The 18927-nt window shown below is 36.3% G+C and overlaps 1 protein-coding gene and 1 non-coding gene across 6 annotated transcripts in view; both read right to left on the bottom strand.

The window, feature by feature from the left end:
• Window positions 1-18927, bottom strand: part of COP1 (COP1 E3 ubiquitin ligase) — a 94956-nt gene that overhangs the window by 8478 nt on the left and 67551 nt on the right. For 4 of the 5 annotated variants that reach the window (XM_036442075.2, XM_036442079.2, XM_036442078.2 and 1 more), the window contains 3 exons: window positions 16464-16581; window positions 15178-15302; window positions 13668-13828 (listed from right to left, as the gene is read on the bottom strand). In XM_036442075.2, the coding sequence (XP_036297968.1) occupies window positions 13668-13828; window positions 15178-15302; window positions 16464-16581 (404 nt within the window). Of the gene's footprint in view, window positions 1-3104; window positions 3149-13667; window positions 13829-15177; window positions 15303-16463; window positions 16582-18927 lie in introns of all 5 variants that reach the window. The other variant, XR_004988676.2, reaches the window with a different exon arrangement.
• Window positions 886-1024, bottom strand: LOC118721799. Its single transcript, XR_004988823.1, has one exon. It is a non-coding gene; the product is annotated as a small Cajal body-specific RNA 3 (non-coding RNA).

Here is an 18927-nt window from a genome sequence, read left to right as displayed (position 1 = left end):
TAAACTCATAATATGACACAGATGATACCCTATATAATAAAAGCCTAATTTGCTAAGTGTCTGGTTGTCTGTTCAACCAACCAAAGTGTAACATGCTAATGATATGTTAAGGCCACTCAACTGCTCGCTATGACGTGTACTGACCACCAGGGGCAGATGCTCCAACTGGTAGGTTAGTTTGCTGCTGGGGTTGGCCAAACAGGACTGAGAGAGAGGCTGGATATAACCTGGAGCCCTCCACAGCCCCAGTTGTGCACGGGTGGGGTCCCTTGGCCTGGCCTGCACCCTCTTGGAATCGGGACCCCTCAGGGGGGCACATTGTCAGGTAGTTCCATCTATATAATAAAAGCCTAAGCAATTGTTATGGTGGAACAACTGGAACGACTGGTCACTATGATGCACACTGACCACCAGGGGGCAGATGTTCAATGCAAGAGCTATCCCCTGGTGGTCAGTGCACTTCCACAGGGGGAACACCGCTCAACCAGAAGTCAGGCTGATGGCTGGCAAGCACAGTGGCAGTGGGGCAGTGGTGGGAGCCTCTCCAGCTTCCATGGCAGCACTAAGGAGCAGCAAGCTGAGCAGTAAGGAGTGAGCGGGCAGGCAGTAAGGAGCAAGGGGTCCCAAACTGCGTGAGGGTGCAGGCTGGGATGAGGGACACTCCCCCGCTTGCCCAGTGCACGAATTTGTGCACCAAGCGTCTAGAGTGTGTGTGTGTGTGTGTGTGAGTGTGTGTGTAATCTTATATATATATATATATATATAACTTTATTAACCAATGTCACCCCAATAAATTCAATAAAATTTTTTAAAAACCCACTACACTTACTCAGCAGATATTAACAAGTGGCAAAGAGAGCAGTACCTGGAATACAGGTGTCTCAGCTTGTATGGAGGGGAACGATCAGACTTAGATAGCTGTGCTAAGCCAGACAGAGACCTCCATGTTTATGTAGGATCACTGCAATTTGTAGACAAAGGCATTTTTCATTTGTCTACATGGTTAGTACCTGCAGGTTCCATTTTGGTGTGCTTCATTACTAAGCAGCCTTTGCTACCCAGTCTTTTTTATACCAACTTCCTGACTGCATTAGATTCTTATTTAAACACACTTTAACGCATTCAGACAAGCTATGGAAAATAAACAGGATTTGAGAACCATTGAAAAGACACACAAGATACAAACTCAAAGTGATCTTTACTCCGGGAGAAAAAGTTGTAAAATACATGTACAAGAGAAGGACTGAGATACACAAAAATATCCCATACATTTATCACCCTTCCTTCATTCCCAATGGTTTCCAAAGCCTTCTCCCTTCTCATCAAGAATCTAAGCAACTTAATTTCCCTTACCACACAGCACTCAAATAGTACCTCCAGACACCTAGTTTCCTTCACAGGCCAATAACTCTAGGCTTTGGGATACTCTCCTGCATAAAGCTGGAGACTCATATGCTTGCAAGGCATACCTGATGGGGAAAAACTCTGACTTGAGGAGGGCCTCTGAGCATGGAACTGTGAATATCTAGTTACTAGTGCTATTTGCACAATTCCTCCAAGATACTCTGAGTAAAGCTGTTTCAAGACTTCCGTATTATTTTAGCTATACCATGTAACAAAGTAGAAACTGCAATGGATTTAAGACAGGGAGACCTGGAGCTGCATTTTGGGTCTGTCATAGTATTTCTTAACCTTCTTAGAGACTCAATTTCTTCAGCTATAAAATAAATGATCTTAGGTTCTTTATAGAATTTTTATAAACACTCAAAAGAAAACACAGTAAAGTATCTAACCAAAAAGGAACAGGCATATTATACACACCAAAAAAATACATGGCAGTTATTCTTATTAAAATACCCATTTCTTTATAATCAAAACTAGAGCTGAAACCGGTTTGGCTCAGTGGATAGAGTGTCAGCCTGTGGACTGAAAGGTCCCAGGTTCAATTCAGGTCAAGGGCATGTACCCTGGTTGCAGGCACATCCCTAGTAGGGGGTGTGCAAGAGGCAGCTGATTGATGATTCTCTCTCATCTATGATTCTCTCTATTCCTCTATCTTTCTCTCTGTAAAAAATCAATAAAATATATTTTAAAAAAGAAAAAAGAAAAAAAGAAAAAAAAAAGAGAGAGGCCTGGTCCGTAAAATTTGTGAAGGGGAAGAGGTTTGTCCCTCAGCCCAGCCTGCACCCTCTCCAATCTGGGACCCCTCTAGGGATGTTGAACTGACTGTTTAGGCCCGATCCCAATAGGATTGCTCTCACAATCCAGGAATGCTGGCTCCCAACCACTCACCTGCCTGCCTACCTGATTGCTCATAACCATTTCTGTCTGCCAGCCTTATCACCCCCTAACCACTCCCATGCCAGCCTGATCAACACCTAATTGCTTCCCTGCAGGCCTGGTCACCCCAACTGCCCTCCCCTGCTGGCCCAGTCACCCCTAATTTCCCACCCTTGCCAGCCTGGTCGCCCTAACTGCCCTCCACTGCTGGCCTGGTCGCCCCTAGTTGTCCTCCCCTACAGGTCTGGTCGCCCCCAACTGCCCTCCCCTGAAGGCCTGGTCGCCCCCAACTGCCCTCGCTTGCAGACCTAGTCCCCCTTCCCCAAATGCCTCTTCCCTGCTGGCCTGGTCACACCTAACTGCCCTCACTTGCAGGATTGGTCCCCCCAACTGCCCTCCCCTACAGGCCTTGGACCCCTCCCCTCAACTGCCCTCCCCTGCCAATCATCTTTTGACAGCCATCTTGTGTCTGTATGGGGGCAACCATTTTTGACCTCATGGGGACAGCCATCCTCTGTGTTGCAGTGATGGTCAATTTGCATATTACTGTCTTATTAGATAGGAATACCCATTTCTTCACAGTTGTTGCAACAATGACTACCACTATATCATTCTAATCACTATAGTTATGATCTTATAAAATTGATCAAAACCATAAAGTAAATTCTCTAGTTAAGCAGCCTTAAATTTTAACATAATTTTAACATAATCCGAAGTCCTAAAAAACTAAGTAGCTGCTGGTGTTGATATTTTTTGCTCTTAAAGTAGAAGCAAGGAATATAACTGGAATCATACTAATGAAGTACAATTATAGAAGAATATACCTGAATGGCAGCTGGTGGAGTGCACTCTATAGGTGTATCAGCAGCTGTGAGAAGCCAGAAATGAAGGAGATGAAATGGTTAAGAAAGGGATAGAATAGTAGAAGTTGGGTTAAAAAATGGATAAGAGAATTTAGGTAAGAGGGAGAGAACAAGGCAATACAGATATATGGGAAACAACATGAACATAAGTTCAGAGGTAAGATTAAAAATAGAATGGGGGCAATAAAGAAACTTAATATATATGTTTTGTGCTAGAAATAAAAATAAGGTTGGACAAGTAGCATTACTTTAAATTCTTAAAAAAATCTTGAGTACTGCTAGCAGTTTAGATTAGCAGTGCCTAAAATCAAACACATGAGGAAAGAAATAATTAAAGGAGAGTGACATTTAAATTCACATCTATGATTATTCTATACTTATTTTAAAGATTGACTTCTAATTGATTACTTAAATTTGAAATCTGAACTACCTTTGAATCAGTTCTTCTGGGTAGTTTTTCCTATAATTGAAACTGGATTTTCTTAAAAATCTTATTTAATTGTGAAGGTAAAAATACAATGTTTAAATTAGATAAAGGCACCTGAAGTGAAATATAAAATAATCAAGTTGAAGAAATATATTTATGAAATTTTATCCTAATTTTTAATGATGGTCAAATATACTACTTGGAGTAACATGCAAACATTGATTTTAAAAGAAAGTTTTCTGAATGACCTAGGATCAATTAAAGGTAATGAACAATGTTTGACTGTGAATTCCTTTGTGTAATGATTTAGGATATTTGGTAGCAGTATACAAAAGCTAATCTAAAGAGAATATAAAGCTTTGGTAGTAATCTGTGAAGGGAGGGAGGAAGAAGAATGAGGAGATGAAAAACATAAATAAATGGGAAAAGAAAAAGAAATATCAAACAAAGTATTATTGCTGTTGGATGAATATTTGAAGATAAAAATGAGATGCAACAATAATGATTTAGGAATTTTGGGCTTAAATGACTTAGAAGAATGATAAAGCCAAAAGGAAACAAGGACGTTAATCTGTCAGAGGCTGAAAGGAAAAATCAAAGAAATAGCATTTAACAATAAATTCCCAGGCTTACTGCTGGATTTAAATTGCCTTCACTTCTTTTTGTGACCAGTTAGGGTCTTGGAACATTTAATTAAGTAAAATTTAACTTGTAAATTCAACAAATTTCTTACAAAGCAAATGTAAAAATGAAAAAGTTCAAAACCTGAATATGTTATAGCACTTGATTATATAGAAATCCCATGGGCAGTGTTATAAAAATAGAAATTCTGGAGCTTCTGAGTTGGTGAACACACTGAAGTGATAGAAATGGAAAGATGGCTTGTCCAGAGAAGGCATGGGAGCCCCATGCCACACCATCCCCATCAATAACTGTTTCTATGCATCTTTTCCATTTGGCTGCTCCTGGGCTATAGCCTTTATAATAAACTAGAGGCCCGGTGCATGAAATTTATGCATGAGGGGGGGATGGTTCATCAGCCCGGTCTGCACCCTCTTGCAATCCAGGACCCCTTGGGGGATGTCCAACTGCTGGGTTAGGCTCAATTCCTGCAGTAGGACATCTGGCAGTAGGACATCCCTCTCGCAATCTGGGACCACTTGCCTATCTGCCTTCCTGCTCACCCCTAACCACTCACCTGCCTGCCTGTCTGCTAAGTGCATGTCATTGCGACTAATCATTCTGCCATAATGGTTGCTTAGGATATATGTATGTATGTATGTATGTATGTATGTGTGTGTGTGTGTGTGTATATATATATATGTGTGTGTGTGTTTGTGTGTATGTGTGTGTATATATATATATATATATATGTATGTGTGTGTGTTTGTGTGTGTGTGTGTGTGTGTGTGTGTATATATATATATAAAGATATATATATATATATATATATATATATATATATATATATATGCATTTGACCAAATTTGGCTGATTAAACATCAAGACATGCTGCTTCCTGGGAGACAGATTTTGGGCTCCAGCTTTAAGATCCTGATTTAGTACAAGTATTATGTACAAGAATGTTCTAGTCTGCCCTAACCGGTTTGGCTCAGTGGGTAGAGCATCGATCTGTGGACTGAAGGGTCCCAGGTTCGATTCCGGTCAAGGGCATGTACCTTGGTTGTGTGCACATCCCCAGTAAGGGGTGTGCAGGAGGCAGCTGATGTTTCTTTCTCATCGATGTTTCTAACTCTCTATTCCTCTGTAAAAAAAATCAATAAAATATATATTTTTAAAAAAGAATGTTCTAGCCTTTCTTAACCCCAGCCTCTTCCTACCCAATCTTACCCCCTTAGAATTGGTTTTTACAACCTCTTCCAAAGTGACCAACTTCCAAAGGGACCTTGGAAAGCCTTCTTATGTGGCTCTTGGAAGGGTTTGAGATAGTGCCTATTACTCCTGTGAAATGAGTCTGTATTAGCCATTGTTGAAAACACTTTTTTTCTCTTTCTCATATGCAAACACTATTGGTTTTCTACAAATTTCCACAAGTGGGACCAAGACTAGATGTGTCAGGATGGGATCTTTACTTCTTTCTCCCATGTAATTCTAGGCTATTTAATAAAATAAGAGATTTATATGTTTTATAAAGACACACAAAAATGAAGGTTCCTAGGTCTTACCTTTAGAAACTCTGACATATAAGTCTGAGGTTTAGAAATTTGCGTTTTATATACAGATTCTAGGTAATTAATAATTCTGAAGTAAATATTAGACCATACTTTGAAAGACTGGTACAGACATTGAAAACTGTCTATAAGTGTTGAATCCAGAGAAAAAAAGAAATCTGCACTTTTCTGCTTTTGGTTGCGGGTGGCAAGGAGGGAATTGAAGAGAAAATATTTACTTATTTTTTAAAATAACTTGAATTTATAGATCTCACACGAATAACAGAATTCCAAGATTAATAGGGACAGGAGTTTTTAACCTAAGGGGGCTTTTAAGTTTAGTGAGAATGATTATACATGTAAAAATTTATTTGTATAAATTTATTTGTAAAATTACATGTATAAATTTATTTGGTTAAAAAGGTGTTTATTTAGGACTTGAATTTGAATCACAGAAATTTAGTAGAAAAAAAACTTCACATGAGAATTTAAAATACAGTAGAATGGGAAGTTGAAAACTGGGGGTTGTTACCTACACTAGTGCAATTTACATATATTACAAAATGTCCCATTCTTTTCTTTTGTATTCTCATTCCCACGTTTTAAAACTAGTTATGACAAAGTAAAACACATGAAGCCTGCACAACTTCATAAAATGCAGTTTAGAACTTTTTGCCCACATTATCAAGTGACATTGTACACTTAAAGAATTCAAAACCGGGGTAAAGAATGGGTTAACATAATGAAAATGTAGGATGTTGACTTTTACTGCATATGGAAGCATAAGTTCTTTAACGTTACACATTTTTAAACAATGTTTACTGTTAATAAGGTAATGGGAAGAAATGAGAGACGTTCTTATGAGACAACTTGGTAAGATTTACAGTTATGGAAAACTATAATGGACTTCCTGGTAAAGCAAGAGATCCCTGTCTCAAGAAGTATTCAGAAAGTTTGAAGAATACTGCACTAGAAATATAAATCTTTCCTACAATGGAAAAAGGATAAGGCTCGATCAATTTAATGGCAGTCATCCACCCAATAATTACTACTTCTGAGGCTACAAAACTCAACACTTTGTACTTAAAGGGCTTCCAGAAAAATGGTATCATAGTATGTATCAAATAGAAGTGCAAGAAAGGATATCTGGGAACAGTGAGCAGCAAGGGCAAAGGCACAAAGGTAACAAAACAAAACGAAATCCATAATGAGGTGCTTGAGGCTCTATAAGCAGTTCAGTGGTGCTAGGTATTAAATGTGCCCATGCAAGTGGTAGGTGAGCATGCTGGGGAGGCAGGTGTGGGGGAGGGGAAGGTCTGATCCAAGATGGTATTAGATGTCACATAAGAAAGCTTAGATTTTATTCTGTAACCAATAATCATGTTTTTCCATACATATACTTCAATATTCATTCTCTTTCCTTCTAATACTAATATGGAAATCTGTAGGAACTATCAACAGATAAACATTTAGAGACCAAAGTTAAATCCCTTCCCATCTCAAAATATTTTGGACATTTTTAAGCACAGTGGGGTAATAAAATTTTAGGTTAACATATAATTGAGAATGCACTCTCAAATTAATATTTTTTTTCTTATAAAAAGACAATAACAAACCAAAACCAAACATTCTCCCCCAATGCCCCGCCCCCACACACACACATAAAAAAAAAAAGGTAAAAACCAAGTAGCTCAAAGATAATTCTAGGCTTCTAGGCTTCAAAATTGATATACTTCAGAAGGACAAGCACTATTTTTAAAAAACATATATTTAATGAGAAAAAAATATAAAAACCATTCTAATAGAGGTAAAATTTAATTACAGTATATATGAAAATGTCAACTAGCAAACCCATTAAATCATATTTTGTTGTTTTCATTACAATATTCACCATAAAATATCTAATGAAACAAATGCTAAGCTGTCCATACATACTGGACATTAAGGTTACGGAATATTTACATTTAATGTGATTTATAAAATGAAATAAATTATAGGTTTGCTTCAGTTTTCCACCACCTGCTTATCTCCTCTCATTTCTACCCCCCACCCAACTCTAGTATGGACACTGAGGGAAGGTGGGGGCACTTAGGAGGAAATGGGAGCCAAGTCTTCCTGGAAGTCAGGGTCCATGCTCAGAATCTTCTTTCCTTCTGCGCCCAAGATAGACAAAAGTTCATTCAGATTGGCCCTCTTCCAGGCAGGAAAATTTTCTAAAGTGTTACAAACCATCCGGCTAGAGGAAAGAAGAAAGGAAAGGAAAGATAAAAGGAAAAAGGGAAACAGAAATGAAGAAAGGGAAGAAGAAAGAAAAAGATGTTCCTATGTTGTCTTCTCAGTGTTCACTGAAGAATTTAGGATGAGAAATACCTTATAAGTTGGGAAGTCAAAGTATTTTAAAGGTATCTTTTATTTTTGATTAATAAAAAAGATCACACCTTACATTTTTGTTTGTGTTTCTTCCTGAAGGGTAAGAGAATAGCAAAATCTAATGGAAGTTAGGTATTCATAATTACAATTATTCCTTCTTTAGCATTCCTCCAGAGCCATTTATGCCTTTTGGTTATAATATATAACAAATCTCTTTCCAGTATTAAGATGAGTCACCTGTTTCCAAACTTGATTGTTCATATAATTTTCCAAGAAACTTTTCAAAATACAAGTCTTTACCCTCCTGTTTCTTTCCCCAAAATGTTCATAGGTCTAAGAGTAGGACTGTTTTGTTATGGGGGGGAGGGGGGAGGGGGGGAAAGAGAACCCAAGAGGATTCTAATAATCACTCAGGTTTGAAAATTATTGGTATAAATAAATTTATTGTAGATGTCTTCTGCACTCTAATGGGAGCAGACTGGCTTTTCACATGTGCTTTAAATTTCCTAGTGTTTAGTACAATCTGATGTTTTATATACAGCATTCACTAAGTTAGAGAGGGATGCTTATCTCTTAGATTAAAAACATAAAAATTGGAACAACAGATAATGTTAAGTCTCTGAGAGAAGACTGAATTGTGAAACATCACTAATGAAACTGAGAAAAAGAAGGAACAGGCTACAAATCTTAACAAAAGTATCAAGCCAGTAATACCATCTCTCTATTAACTACACACCCTTTAAAATTTCCATTTCTTTTGAAAACAGGCAAAAGCCTGGAGGTTATATCTTAAGGGGAAACAGTAATTATGGAAAACAAAACAAAACAAACAGTGGCCTAGTCCAAATTTGTGCACATTGAAAGGAAATTAATTAGAAGGTGGCCAGCCTGGCGGAGCAAGATGGGCCAGACACACCCTGGAGCAAACCTCCCGCAACCGTGCCTGGGGCAGCACTGCAGCTCGAAGGGCATCTACATAGGAGCAGGGTCCCTCCAGCAGGTGGGGTCCCTCAGCCTGGCCTGTGGTGATTGGGTCGGAAACTGGCAGTCTGGCATCCCCCTAGGAGGGGTCCCGGAATGTGAGAGGGCACTCTGCAAAGTTGCTGTCACATGGCAGCTCCTATGTTGACCGTCTGCCCCCTGGTGGTCAGTGTGCATCATACTTATCCCAGCTGGCTGGCCAGTCGCTTAGCCTTTTATATATATGGATTATATAGATACCAATAAATGTTCATGTTGGAAAACTTGTTTTTTAAAATCAATATAGTCCTAATGAGTTTTCAGTGACTCTATTATATAGAAGCATCTCCAAAATTTCTTTAGTTTCAAAAATTACTATTTGGCTAATTATACAACTTACAAAATAAAGGCTAAACCTTAAGGACTGTATCACACATTATAAAAATTATACATTAGTTACACATTATGTGCAATAATCTGCTTGGTGCTAGAAGTAATTAAAAACTGAATGACGTTAATAGCAAACACTTACATAGCTCTTATTATATGCCAAAAACTATTCTAAACACTTTATGTATACTAACTAATTTTAACTATATAAAAACTCTAAGAGGCAAGTTACTATTATCATCAGCACTTTGTAGACAGGAAACTGAAGCACAGTGCAGTTAAAGAAATTCAGCAACAAAAAACTTTCAAGCCAAGTTTTTTTTTTCTTTTTTAAAAAAATCCTCACCCAAAGACATGCTTAGAAAGGAAAAGAGAGAGGGAGGGAGACTAGAGAGAGGAAGAGAGGGAGAAAGGGAGGGAGTGGAAAAGTGGAACATCTTACATTGGTTCCCAACTCACTCCCAGTAATAGCCAAAAAAAGTCCTGACACTGCTGTACTGAAATGGCTCTTCCTAACCATTCTGAAATATCTGCTGCTCTCCACCTAGCTCACTGTAGAGCAGCAAAATACTGCCTTCTTTCTGTTCCTTGAACATTAATCACATTTTTAAAGAACTGTTTGCTTCACCAGGAAAACTCTTCTATATTTCAACATGGATTATGCTTTCATCTCCTCTCGTCTTTGCTCTAAGTCAGCTGCTCAGATAGGCATTCTGTCACCACCAACTGAAAATTACTCCAGTACGCCCTACTCCAGCACTCTGCCACTTTTTGGCTTTGTGTTTTTTTCTCCAAAACACTCATTCCTTCTAATACAACAATTTATTTACTTTGTTTTCTGTCTTCTCCAGCACATAAAATTGTAAGTCTCCTATGAAGGTCATAACATTTTACAGTTTTGTTCACAGTTTATCTTAGGATCTAAAACTGTGACTGCACATATTGTAATATTTGTTGAATAAATGAACAAAAGAGTCTTTCACACCTTCTGCCTCATCTAAAATAAGAAAATAAAGCTATTTTTGTAGTTAATAAAAGAAAGTTATTATAAAAATCACTAGAGGCTCAGTGTACGAATTCATGCACGGGTGGGGTCCAGCCGGCCAGGGGGAGGGGGCGCTGGAGGTTGGCCGGGGTGTGGAGGCTAATTGGGGGTGGTGTCGGCCTGGGTTAGGAGCCCCAGGCAGCTGGCTGGCAGGCTCTGTCCCTTGGTCAAATTCATGGTAGAGGAGGCAATTTGCATATTAGCTTTTTATTATATAGGGTACTTAAAACACATCTTAAGTAGTAATGAAATGAGTTACAGAACTTTAAATCTTTTTATTTGAAACAAAGCAAGTTCCTGGGTGATGCCTTCTTTTAAGAATCCTCATTCGTATTCAAGGTATGATTGTCCTACCACCAGAAGGGGGATCACAGTATCAGATACAACTAACTTTAATCCAGCACTAAGTTAGATAGCTTTATAGAGGGATATAGGGTAGGAAATTCAGCATGCACAGCACCTTCAAACTCGTCAGAGGGCCAAGCAACTATTTACAGGCATAGTTTCTTGGAACTCTCCCCAATTCACACAAAAAGTAGCCAAGGACAGTTAAGGTGCAAGTGGTTCACCCCCATACAGAGATGTGCCTTGTTTTCCTGCCATCTTATAGTGTTCACTTTGAATAGATGTAAGGACTCACAGTTCTCTCACTCCAGATGAAATACCACAGATGAAGTTTCATAGTAAGTTTAAGATGACTAGCTCCTAGCACGTATTTGTCTAAACTCAGCTTATTTCCATAAAATAGTGCTATGAGAAGACAGACCAAAATTAAATTTTCAGGCAGGCCTAGATCGGCAAAAGGTCTGGGTTAAATATTAAATCTATACTCACATTGTAGATTGCAAGTCATTTATTCTCTGGGATACAAAGGCTTCCTGAATCTCTACCTTGATGTCTTTCATCAATTTTGTCAAGTTCTTAACAACAATCCTTTCTAATATTTGCTTCAGCAGCATTATTTCTCATCTCTCCTTTTAGGTCTCCTACTAAATACATTAACCTTTCTTGCTTCATCTTATATTTCCTTTCTGTATTTTTTTCATCACTTTGTCTCTCCATGTTTACTTTTGTATGTTTTCTTCTAATTTAACTACAAGTTCATTAAGTCTCTTTTCAACTGTATCTGATCTTCCATTCAACCCATCCTGTGTTCTTAATTTTGTTAACTCTATATATTCAGTTCTAGAATTTTCATTTTAAAAAGTGTTTAGTTCCCAGTTAAAATTTTCAATATTTTCTTTAATCTCATCAGTGTGGGTATTTTTCAAGCACTGTCTAATAACTCCAATATCCAGAGATACTGTGACTTATTTCTACTCTCCATTGCTTCTGCTGGATTTATTCATGCTGCCTTGCTTTTACCTAGGTCTGTTTATTTTTTATTGTGCACTAGTTATTGCATTTGCAATTTAAAAAAACAAATGAAGTTTTCAGATGATCTTCCATAGAAGATCTTTCAGAAAGGATTTTATATTGCATCATGTGGATCTAGCAATCCAGAATCATCTCCCTTTAATTTCAGGATTGATATGATTTGAAGTTGAATTGCAATCACTGTGAGGCTTATCTTCCACAGTGGTTAAGTACTAGACACCAATACCTGTGTATCAAGCCCACAATTCCTGTGCCCCTTTGAAACTACCATAAGTGCTCTCAGCCACTCTACCAAAATTGGCAAATGCTCCCAGGCAAAAATTATACTCAAAAGTCAGGATAACATTTCTAGGCTGGTAATTCTTTTCTTTTTTATTTACTTTCCAACGCCTTCAAACAGGCTTTTGTTTTTAAAATACATAAACCTGCTCCCTCTTTTCTATTTTTACTTAGAGAAAAGATTGGTCCAAATCACTTAGTCTGCCATTACCAATACTGAAAATTGAGTAAGAGAACTTTAAATAATATAGCAATGGAGTATATCTAATTAAAGTTAAACCATACCTGGAACTCAAATATCTTAATGTACTCAATAAGAATTTTTGTGTTAACAACAAAACCAACCAAGTAAGCAACTAAAAAGCTATTTTTTTTTAAAAAAAGATGACACTAAATAATGATTACTATTTATAAAAATCAAGATAAGTTATTTCTTCATACACTTAATTAGAAAGCTTGTACTTTAAATAGGTGACAAGTTGGAGAAAACATTTTTTTTTTGCAACCTAGAAGTACAACTTTCTTAAGAAATTCAATCTATTTAAATATCCTTGAAAAAATATATTTTGTAGAAAGTAATTCTGTCCTGAAATAGAATTTAATTAGTTGTAGGCCACTCCCCTTTATCTATATCAAACCTTTTTCTTCCTAATATATTATCTGGTCAGTTAAATATCTTTTGAGCATATTCTGTATGTAATCACTAAGAACAATAAGATATAGCCGAAACCAGTTTGGCTCAGTGGATAGAGGCCTTCGGACTGAGGGGTCCCAGGTTCGATTCTGGTCAAGAGCATGTACATTGGTTGCGGGCACATCCTCAGTAGGAGGTGTGCAGGAGGCAGCTGATCGATGTCTCTCTCATCGATGTTTCTGTCTATCACTCTCTCTTCCTCTCTGTAAAAAATCAATAAAATATATTAAAAAAAGAAAAAAAAGAACAATAAGATATAGATTGTCTGGCATGGCTCTGGTGGTTGAGCATCAGGCTATAAACCAGGAGGTCATGGTCTGATTCCCGGTCAGAGCACATGCCCAGGTTGTGGGCTTGCTCCACAGTACGGGGCATGCAGGAACAGCAGATCAATGATTCCCTCTCATTACTGATGTTTCTATCTCTCTCCCTCTCTCTTCCCTCTAAAATCAATAAAAATATACTTAAAAAAAGAAAAAAAGAATATAAAAATAAGATATAGTGTATACTCTGGAGAAATTTCCAAGTTTATAGAATAGATATAGAGACAAAGTTTTAAAGGCTATAACAGAGGCATACACAAAATGATATGGGTACATAAGAGAAACATTATGTCAGTATGACACTATTCTATTAGTGACATTTCCATTACTACCTAAAATCATTGTTTCTTTTAGTGATTGATGCAAGGCTAAGCAAAAAAGAAAATGCATATAACATATCAATTTATATTTTAAACTTTAAAAAACTCACCTGTGTATATATAAACATAAAGCATTGTATAGAACACCAAGGTGGGATGAAAACTTACCCCATCTGGCAGTGCCCTCCAGCACACAGCACTAACAAATTCATTTGTATCATCTTCTTTTCTGTCTTTGTCAAGAACACTTTTAACTGTATCAAACTTAAACGTTAGCAAAGTCTTAGAAAGTCCTTTATAGTACAGGTAAAGAGAGTTGTTCTCGCTTCCTAAAAAAATTAAAAAATAAAGTTTTTTAGAATGGGATAACTCAGAGTTAGGACAGCACATTCATAAGTAATTTATACCTCAGTGTTTAAACTCCAAAACTAATGATCTTTTATAATTAAACTTGAAACAACAGAGCATGGGACTTCTTGGGAATCATGTCAGAAAAGAATTCATAAGAAAAAATACACCTTACTAATCTAAAGAAATAATCACTGTTAAATGATATAACATTGGGAATTCTTAAGGCTGACATTACTACATGAAAATCATTTCTAGGAAAGGTCTCCCTCCAGAAGAATAAAAACATTGTTTATATCGCATGAATCTTTAATTACATTTAGAAAGATTTTATCTAGAGAGGAAAAAGTAAGTTATTGCACCTGTGAAGGCAAATTTTAATAACCTACAAAACTTATTTCCCATTCCCTAATGAAGGCATTACTCTATTAGATAAGCAGTCTAGAAACCTACATTTTTGAGCAGTCTATAAAAAGGTTGATAATTATGCAAAGACTGGCTTTGGAAGAGTTTAGATTCACATACATGTGGAGAGTCAATTTTATTCAATAAAGGCCAAGTCATTTGAAGATACTGAAAATTCATTTCTTCAAGCATTAGATGTATTAGAGAGTTGAATAACATTAAATTTGATTTTTCTACTTCTGATTTAAAAAATATATAAAATATCCTAATAAAAGAGTAATATGCAAATTCACCACACTTCTGCCCAAGCCACACCCACCAACCAATCAGGGTGAGTATGCAAATTAACCCAACCATGATGGTGGTTAATTTTCATATCAAGACAGTGTAGAAAGAAGCCAAGTGCTGCAGAAGGTAACAAAGCTGTGGAAAAGCAAGCAAGCAGGGCAAGGGAGAAGGAAGAGAAGCAGGTGGGCAGGGGGAAAGCTCGGCAGGAAGCCCTATTGCAGGAATCTTTCTGCAATGGGCTACTAGCCAACAATAAAAGCCCCAAAGATCAGATAAAAACTACCCAAATAGACTGCTTAACGAAGAAAACACTTTATAGGGGAAAATAAATATCAAGCTCAAGAACACAAATAATGTCTCAAAAATTAGGATTTAACAAACATTAATATTTTCTATTTTTTACATAATATCTATAGAAATTATGTTATAATGGAGAACAACTAAAAACATTACTTCAAAATATTATGCTATTTCATGTGGTCAGGATTTGATAGTGTTCCAGAGAGAAGGGAAGGACTAATGCAGCCCAATCTGGGATTAATTATATTCCACTATGTGGAATAAGTATAGTTCCACTGAATGCATTTTGGTGACAGATACCTGTTAAAAATGTTTAGGAAAAGATGATTTCACATACCACAAGCTATGTAATCGCCATTGGAAGCGAGGCCTACAAAGTTTTTTTCATTGATATGACCCTTGAAGGAACGAAGACAGTACGGTTTCCCTACATTCCATAGCTTTAACTGGCTGTCCGTTGAGCTAAAGTAAACATAAAAAGTTAGAACATATTTAAAATTTCATGGCATGAAATTCATCACTATTAATTAGAGGCACTCTAGTTTGGTGGGTAAGAATGCAAAATCTGAAACGATTGCTCAGTATGCCGATAATTTGTTTTTGACCTTGGGAAAGTTATACAACCTCTTGGGCCTGCATTTTTTTCATCAGTTAAATATGAAATATAATGATTCTTATCCTATAAAAATCTTATAAGATTTTATGAATCTTATACAATATTTTTAAATTAAATTAATTCATTTAAAATGCTTTCAATGGTCTCTAGGCATTAATAAACATTAATCATTGGTAACACCATATCACCACCATACAATGAGAAAGTTCTATTGAGAATTGTACTAATTTCATAGACACATTTATTCCACTTATTTTTCAACTCTTGAGTTGTATTGGTATGCAAAATATAAATTATATAAGTTCTCTTCAAAACACAAAACTCACCATGAAATCATAGAGAGATCAAATAGCATGTAATCAAAAGTTAATCAAATGTAACAAAATAAAAACACAATACTGCAATGTAGATATACATAGAATAACATTAGTTGACTTAAATAAAAAACTTCTCATTTTATTCCATCAACTATGTTGTCTCTTCTTATAGAGAAGCAGTGGCTGAAATTCAATCTGAAGTTCAAATATTTAAGGGGGCGCCGGGACCGGTTTGGCTCAATGGATAGAGCGTCGGCTTGGGGACTGAAGAGTCCCAGGTTCGATTCCGGTCAAGGGCATGTACCTTGGTCGCGGGCATATCCCCAGTAGGGGGTGTGCAAGAGGCAGCTGATCGATGACTCTCTCTCATCGATGTTTCTAACTCTCTATCTCTCTCCCTTCCTCTCTGTATAAAATCAATAAAATATATTTTAAAAAAATATTTAAGGGGGAGACATTAAAAATTAGTATAATCAGGATTTATTCACAACTAACATATTAAAGTGAGTAATACAGATCAGAATATGCATGTATTTTAATTAGATCTTATTAAAAATCTTTTTAAAAGTACACACACCACCACAGTGTTTTATATATATATACACACACACACACATATATATATATGCAAGGTAACGTTACAAAATGACAGAGCTGTGTTCAGTTCAACCTCTGAAGAGTAATACTCACGCAGAGACAATTTCCTCACCACTCACAAACTTTGCATAAGAAACTGCTTTTCGGTGTCCTTTGAATACCATAATTGGCTGTTTAGTGTTACGAAGATCATAGTAGTGGACACAGTGATCTAAAACAAAACAAAACAGAGAAAAAATGCAATAAGTGAAGAAATGGAAAGCAAAGCTAATTTTAATTGGTTTTGGTGTTTTGCATCAAATGTTTCACAGATAATGTCAACCTGTTAATAGCCAGAAAATTAAGGGCTATGGTTCATTTTCAGATAAGAAAGATATAATGGGTTTTCTTTTATTAATCTAAGAAAATATGGATGCATTAAAAAATGTAAACATATACATATGGCAATGTCAGTGTGAAAGGGAGTTCTACTGACAATTCCTGTGATCCTGGCTCTAGAAATAGAGAATTAAGAGTTCAAAATAACTGGAAGTTTAAAAAGAAACCTCTAAATTTTGATGGCTTTATTAAAAAAGAAATATAAATATTTTGGGCTTCTGGCTAAACATAATGCTATATAATTTTATTTCTGACATTTGCTTTTGTAAAAACACTTTCTTGAGAGAGACTACATAAAAATTTTAAATATAAAATTCAGTGATTTTCACTAAATTTACCCAGTGATGCAACCATCACTATGAAAGTTTTAGAATATTTTCCCCATCCAGTAAGTTCCCTCAAGCCCATTTATCACCACTGCCCTAAGGTCAGTGGTCAGCAAACTCAGTCAACAGAGTCAAATATCAACAGTACAACCATTGAAATTTCTTTTGAAAGCCAAATTTTTTAAACTTAAACTTCTTCTAACGCCACTTCTTCAAAATAGACTTACCTAGGCCGTGGTATTTTGTGGAAAAGCCACACTCAAGAGGCCAAAGAGCCGCATGTGGCTCGCAAGCCTCAGTTTGCCAACTATGGCCCTAGGTAATCACTATACCTACATTCCATAAATTTGCTTTTTCTGGACAATTTATATAAATGGAATCATTATACTATGTGGTTCCCTGCAAGGTTTCTTACACTTCACATAATGTATTTTAAGTTCATACATGTTTTAATATGTGTCAAGCAGTTTAATCATTTTTATTGTGGAAGAGTATCCACTGTATAGATATACCAATTTTGTCTGTCCACTTACCAGTAGACAGATATTTGCTTCCCTTTTTTTATGGTTATCATGCATAATGCTGCTATGAACAATCACATTCAACTCTTTCTGTGGACATATATTCAGGTCTTGAGGAGATACCTATAAAATGTAACTACTGGGAAATGTAATAATTTTGTGTTTAACTTTTAAAGAAACTGACAAACTTTTGACTGTATCATTTTACAATGCGTGATGGTTTTGAGCTTATTTCTGGATCTCATGTTGTTCCACGGGGTAGACTACACTTTGAGTAATAAGGCTGTAGAGTATATTTATTATTTGTTAATTTGAAAGAGTTCTTCATATATTCGGAATCTGTGTCCTAAATATCTCACCCCAATTAATGACTTTTTTAAAAAATACATATTTTATTGATTTTTTACAGAGAGGAAGGGAGAGAGATAGAGAGCCAGAAACATCCATGAGAGAGAAACATTGACCAGCCGCCTCCTGCACACCCACTACCGGAGATGTGACCGCAACCAATGTACATGCTCTTGACCGGAATCGAACCTGGGACCTTTCAGTCTGCAGACCGACGCTCTACCACTGAGCCAAACCGGTTTCGACCAATTAATGACTTTTTAAAAATTGTTTATTTCAGGTGTTATTTGATGAACAAAAGTATATTTTATATAATAGCCAAATTTACCCACCTTTCACTTAAAGTCTATAGTTCTTGTATCTAAGGCATTCTCTGCAACAAAACTGTGAAGATATTCTTTCTTATGTTGTCTTATAAACAGTTTATAGTTTTGCTGCTCACATTTAGGTCATTTAATCACCTGGTATTGGTTTTGTGTATTTCATGAGGTAGAATTACACTGTCATTTTCCCATACCAATTGTCTAAAAATGCCATACTTTCCAAACTCCTATGCAATATAATCTTTGTCAGGTATCTACTACTGCACCCAACAAAACTTTTTACTTTTCTTTATTCTTGTTTTAAATGTGTCTCTTAAAAGAGTATAATATTGCATTCTGAACATTTTTTAACTAGCCTGGTTAATCCATACCTGTTATAGTATTTAGACCCATTAAATCCATTTCCATTTACTATAGATATATTTTAATTTCTATCTATGAGCTTATTTCTTTTTTTTTAATTACCCCAAGTTTTCTATGTTTTCCCACTTTCCCTTTCTTGTTTGCTTTTGGGTTAGCCAAATATTGTACTCCTTCCCCCTTACCTTAATAATAGTTTGAATTTTGTACTTTGGTTCTATTATTTTAATGGTTTCCCTTGACATAGTATCATGTATTGCATATTTTCTAAATGTTTGTAGTGATTACTCAATTTTAGTAA

The sequence above is a fragment of the Pipistrellus kuhlii genome, unplaced genomic scaffold, assembly GCF_014108245.1.
Source record: "Pipistrellus kuhlii isolate mPipKuh1 unplaced genomic scaffold, mPipKuh1.p scaffold_m20_p_18, whole genome shotgun sequence".
Classification (NCBI taxonomy): Eukaryota; Metazoa; Chordata; class Mammalia; order Chiroptera; family Vespertilionidae; genus Pipistrellus; species Pipistrellus kuhlii.
Note: the sequence above shows the minus strand (reverse complement) of the source record. Positions and strands in the feature narration are given on the sequence as shown.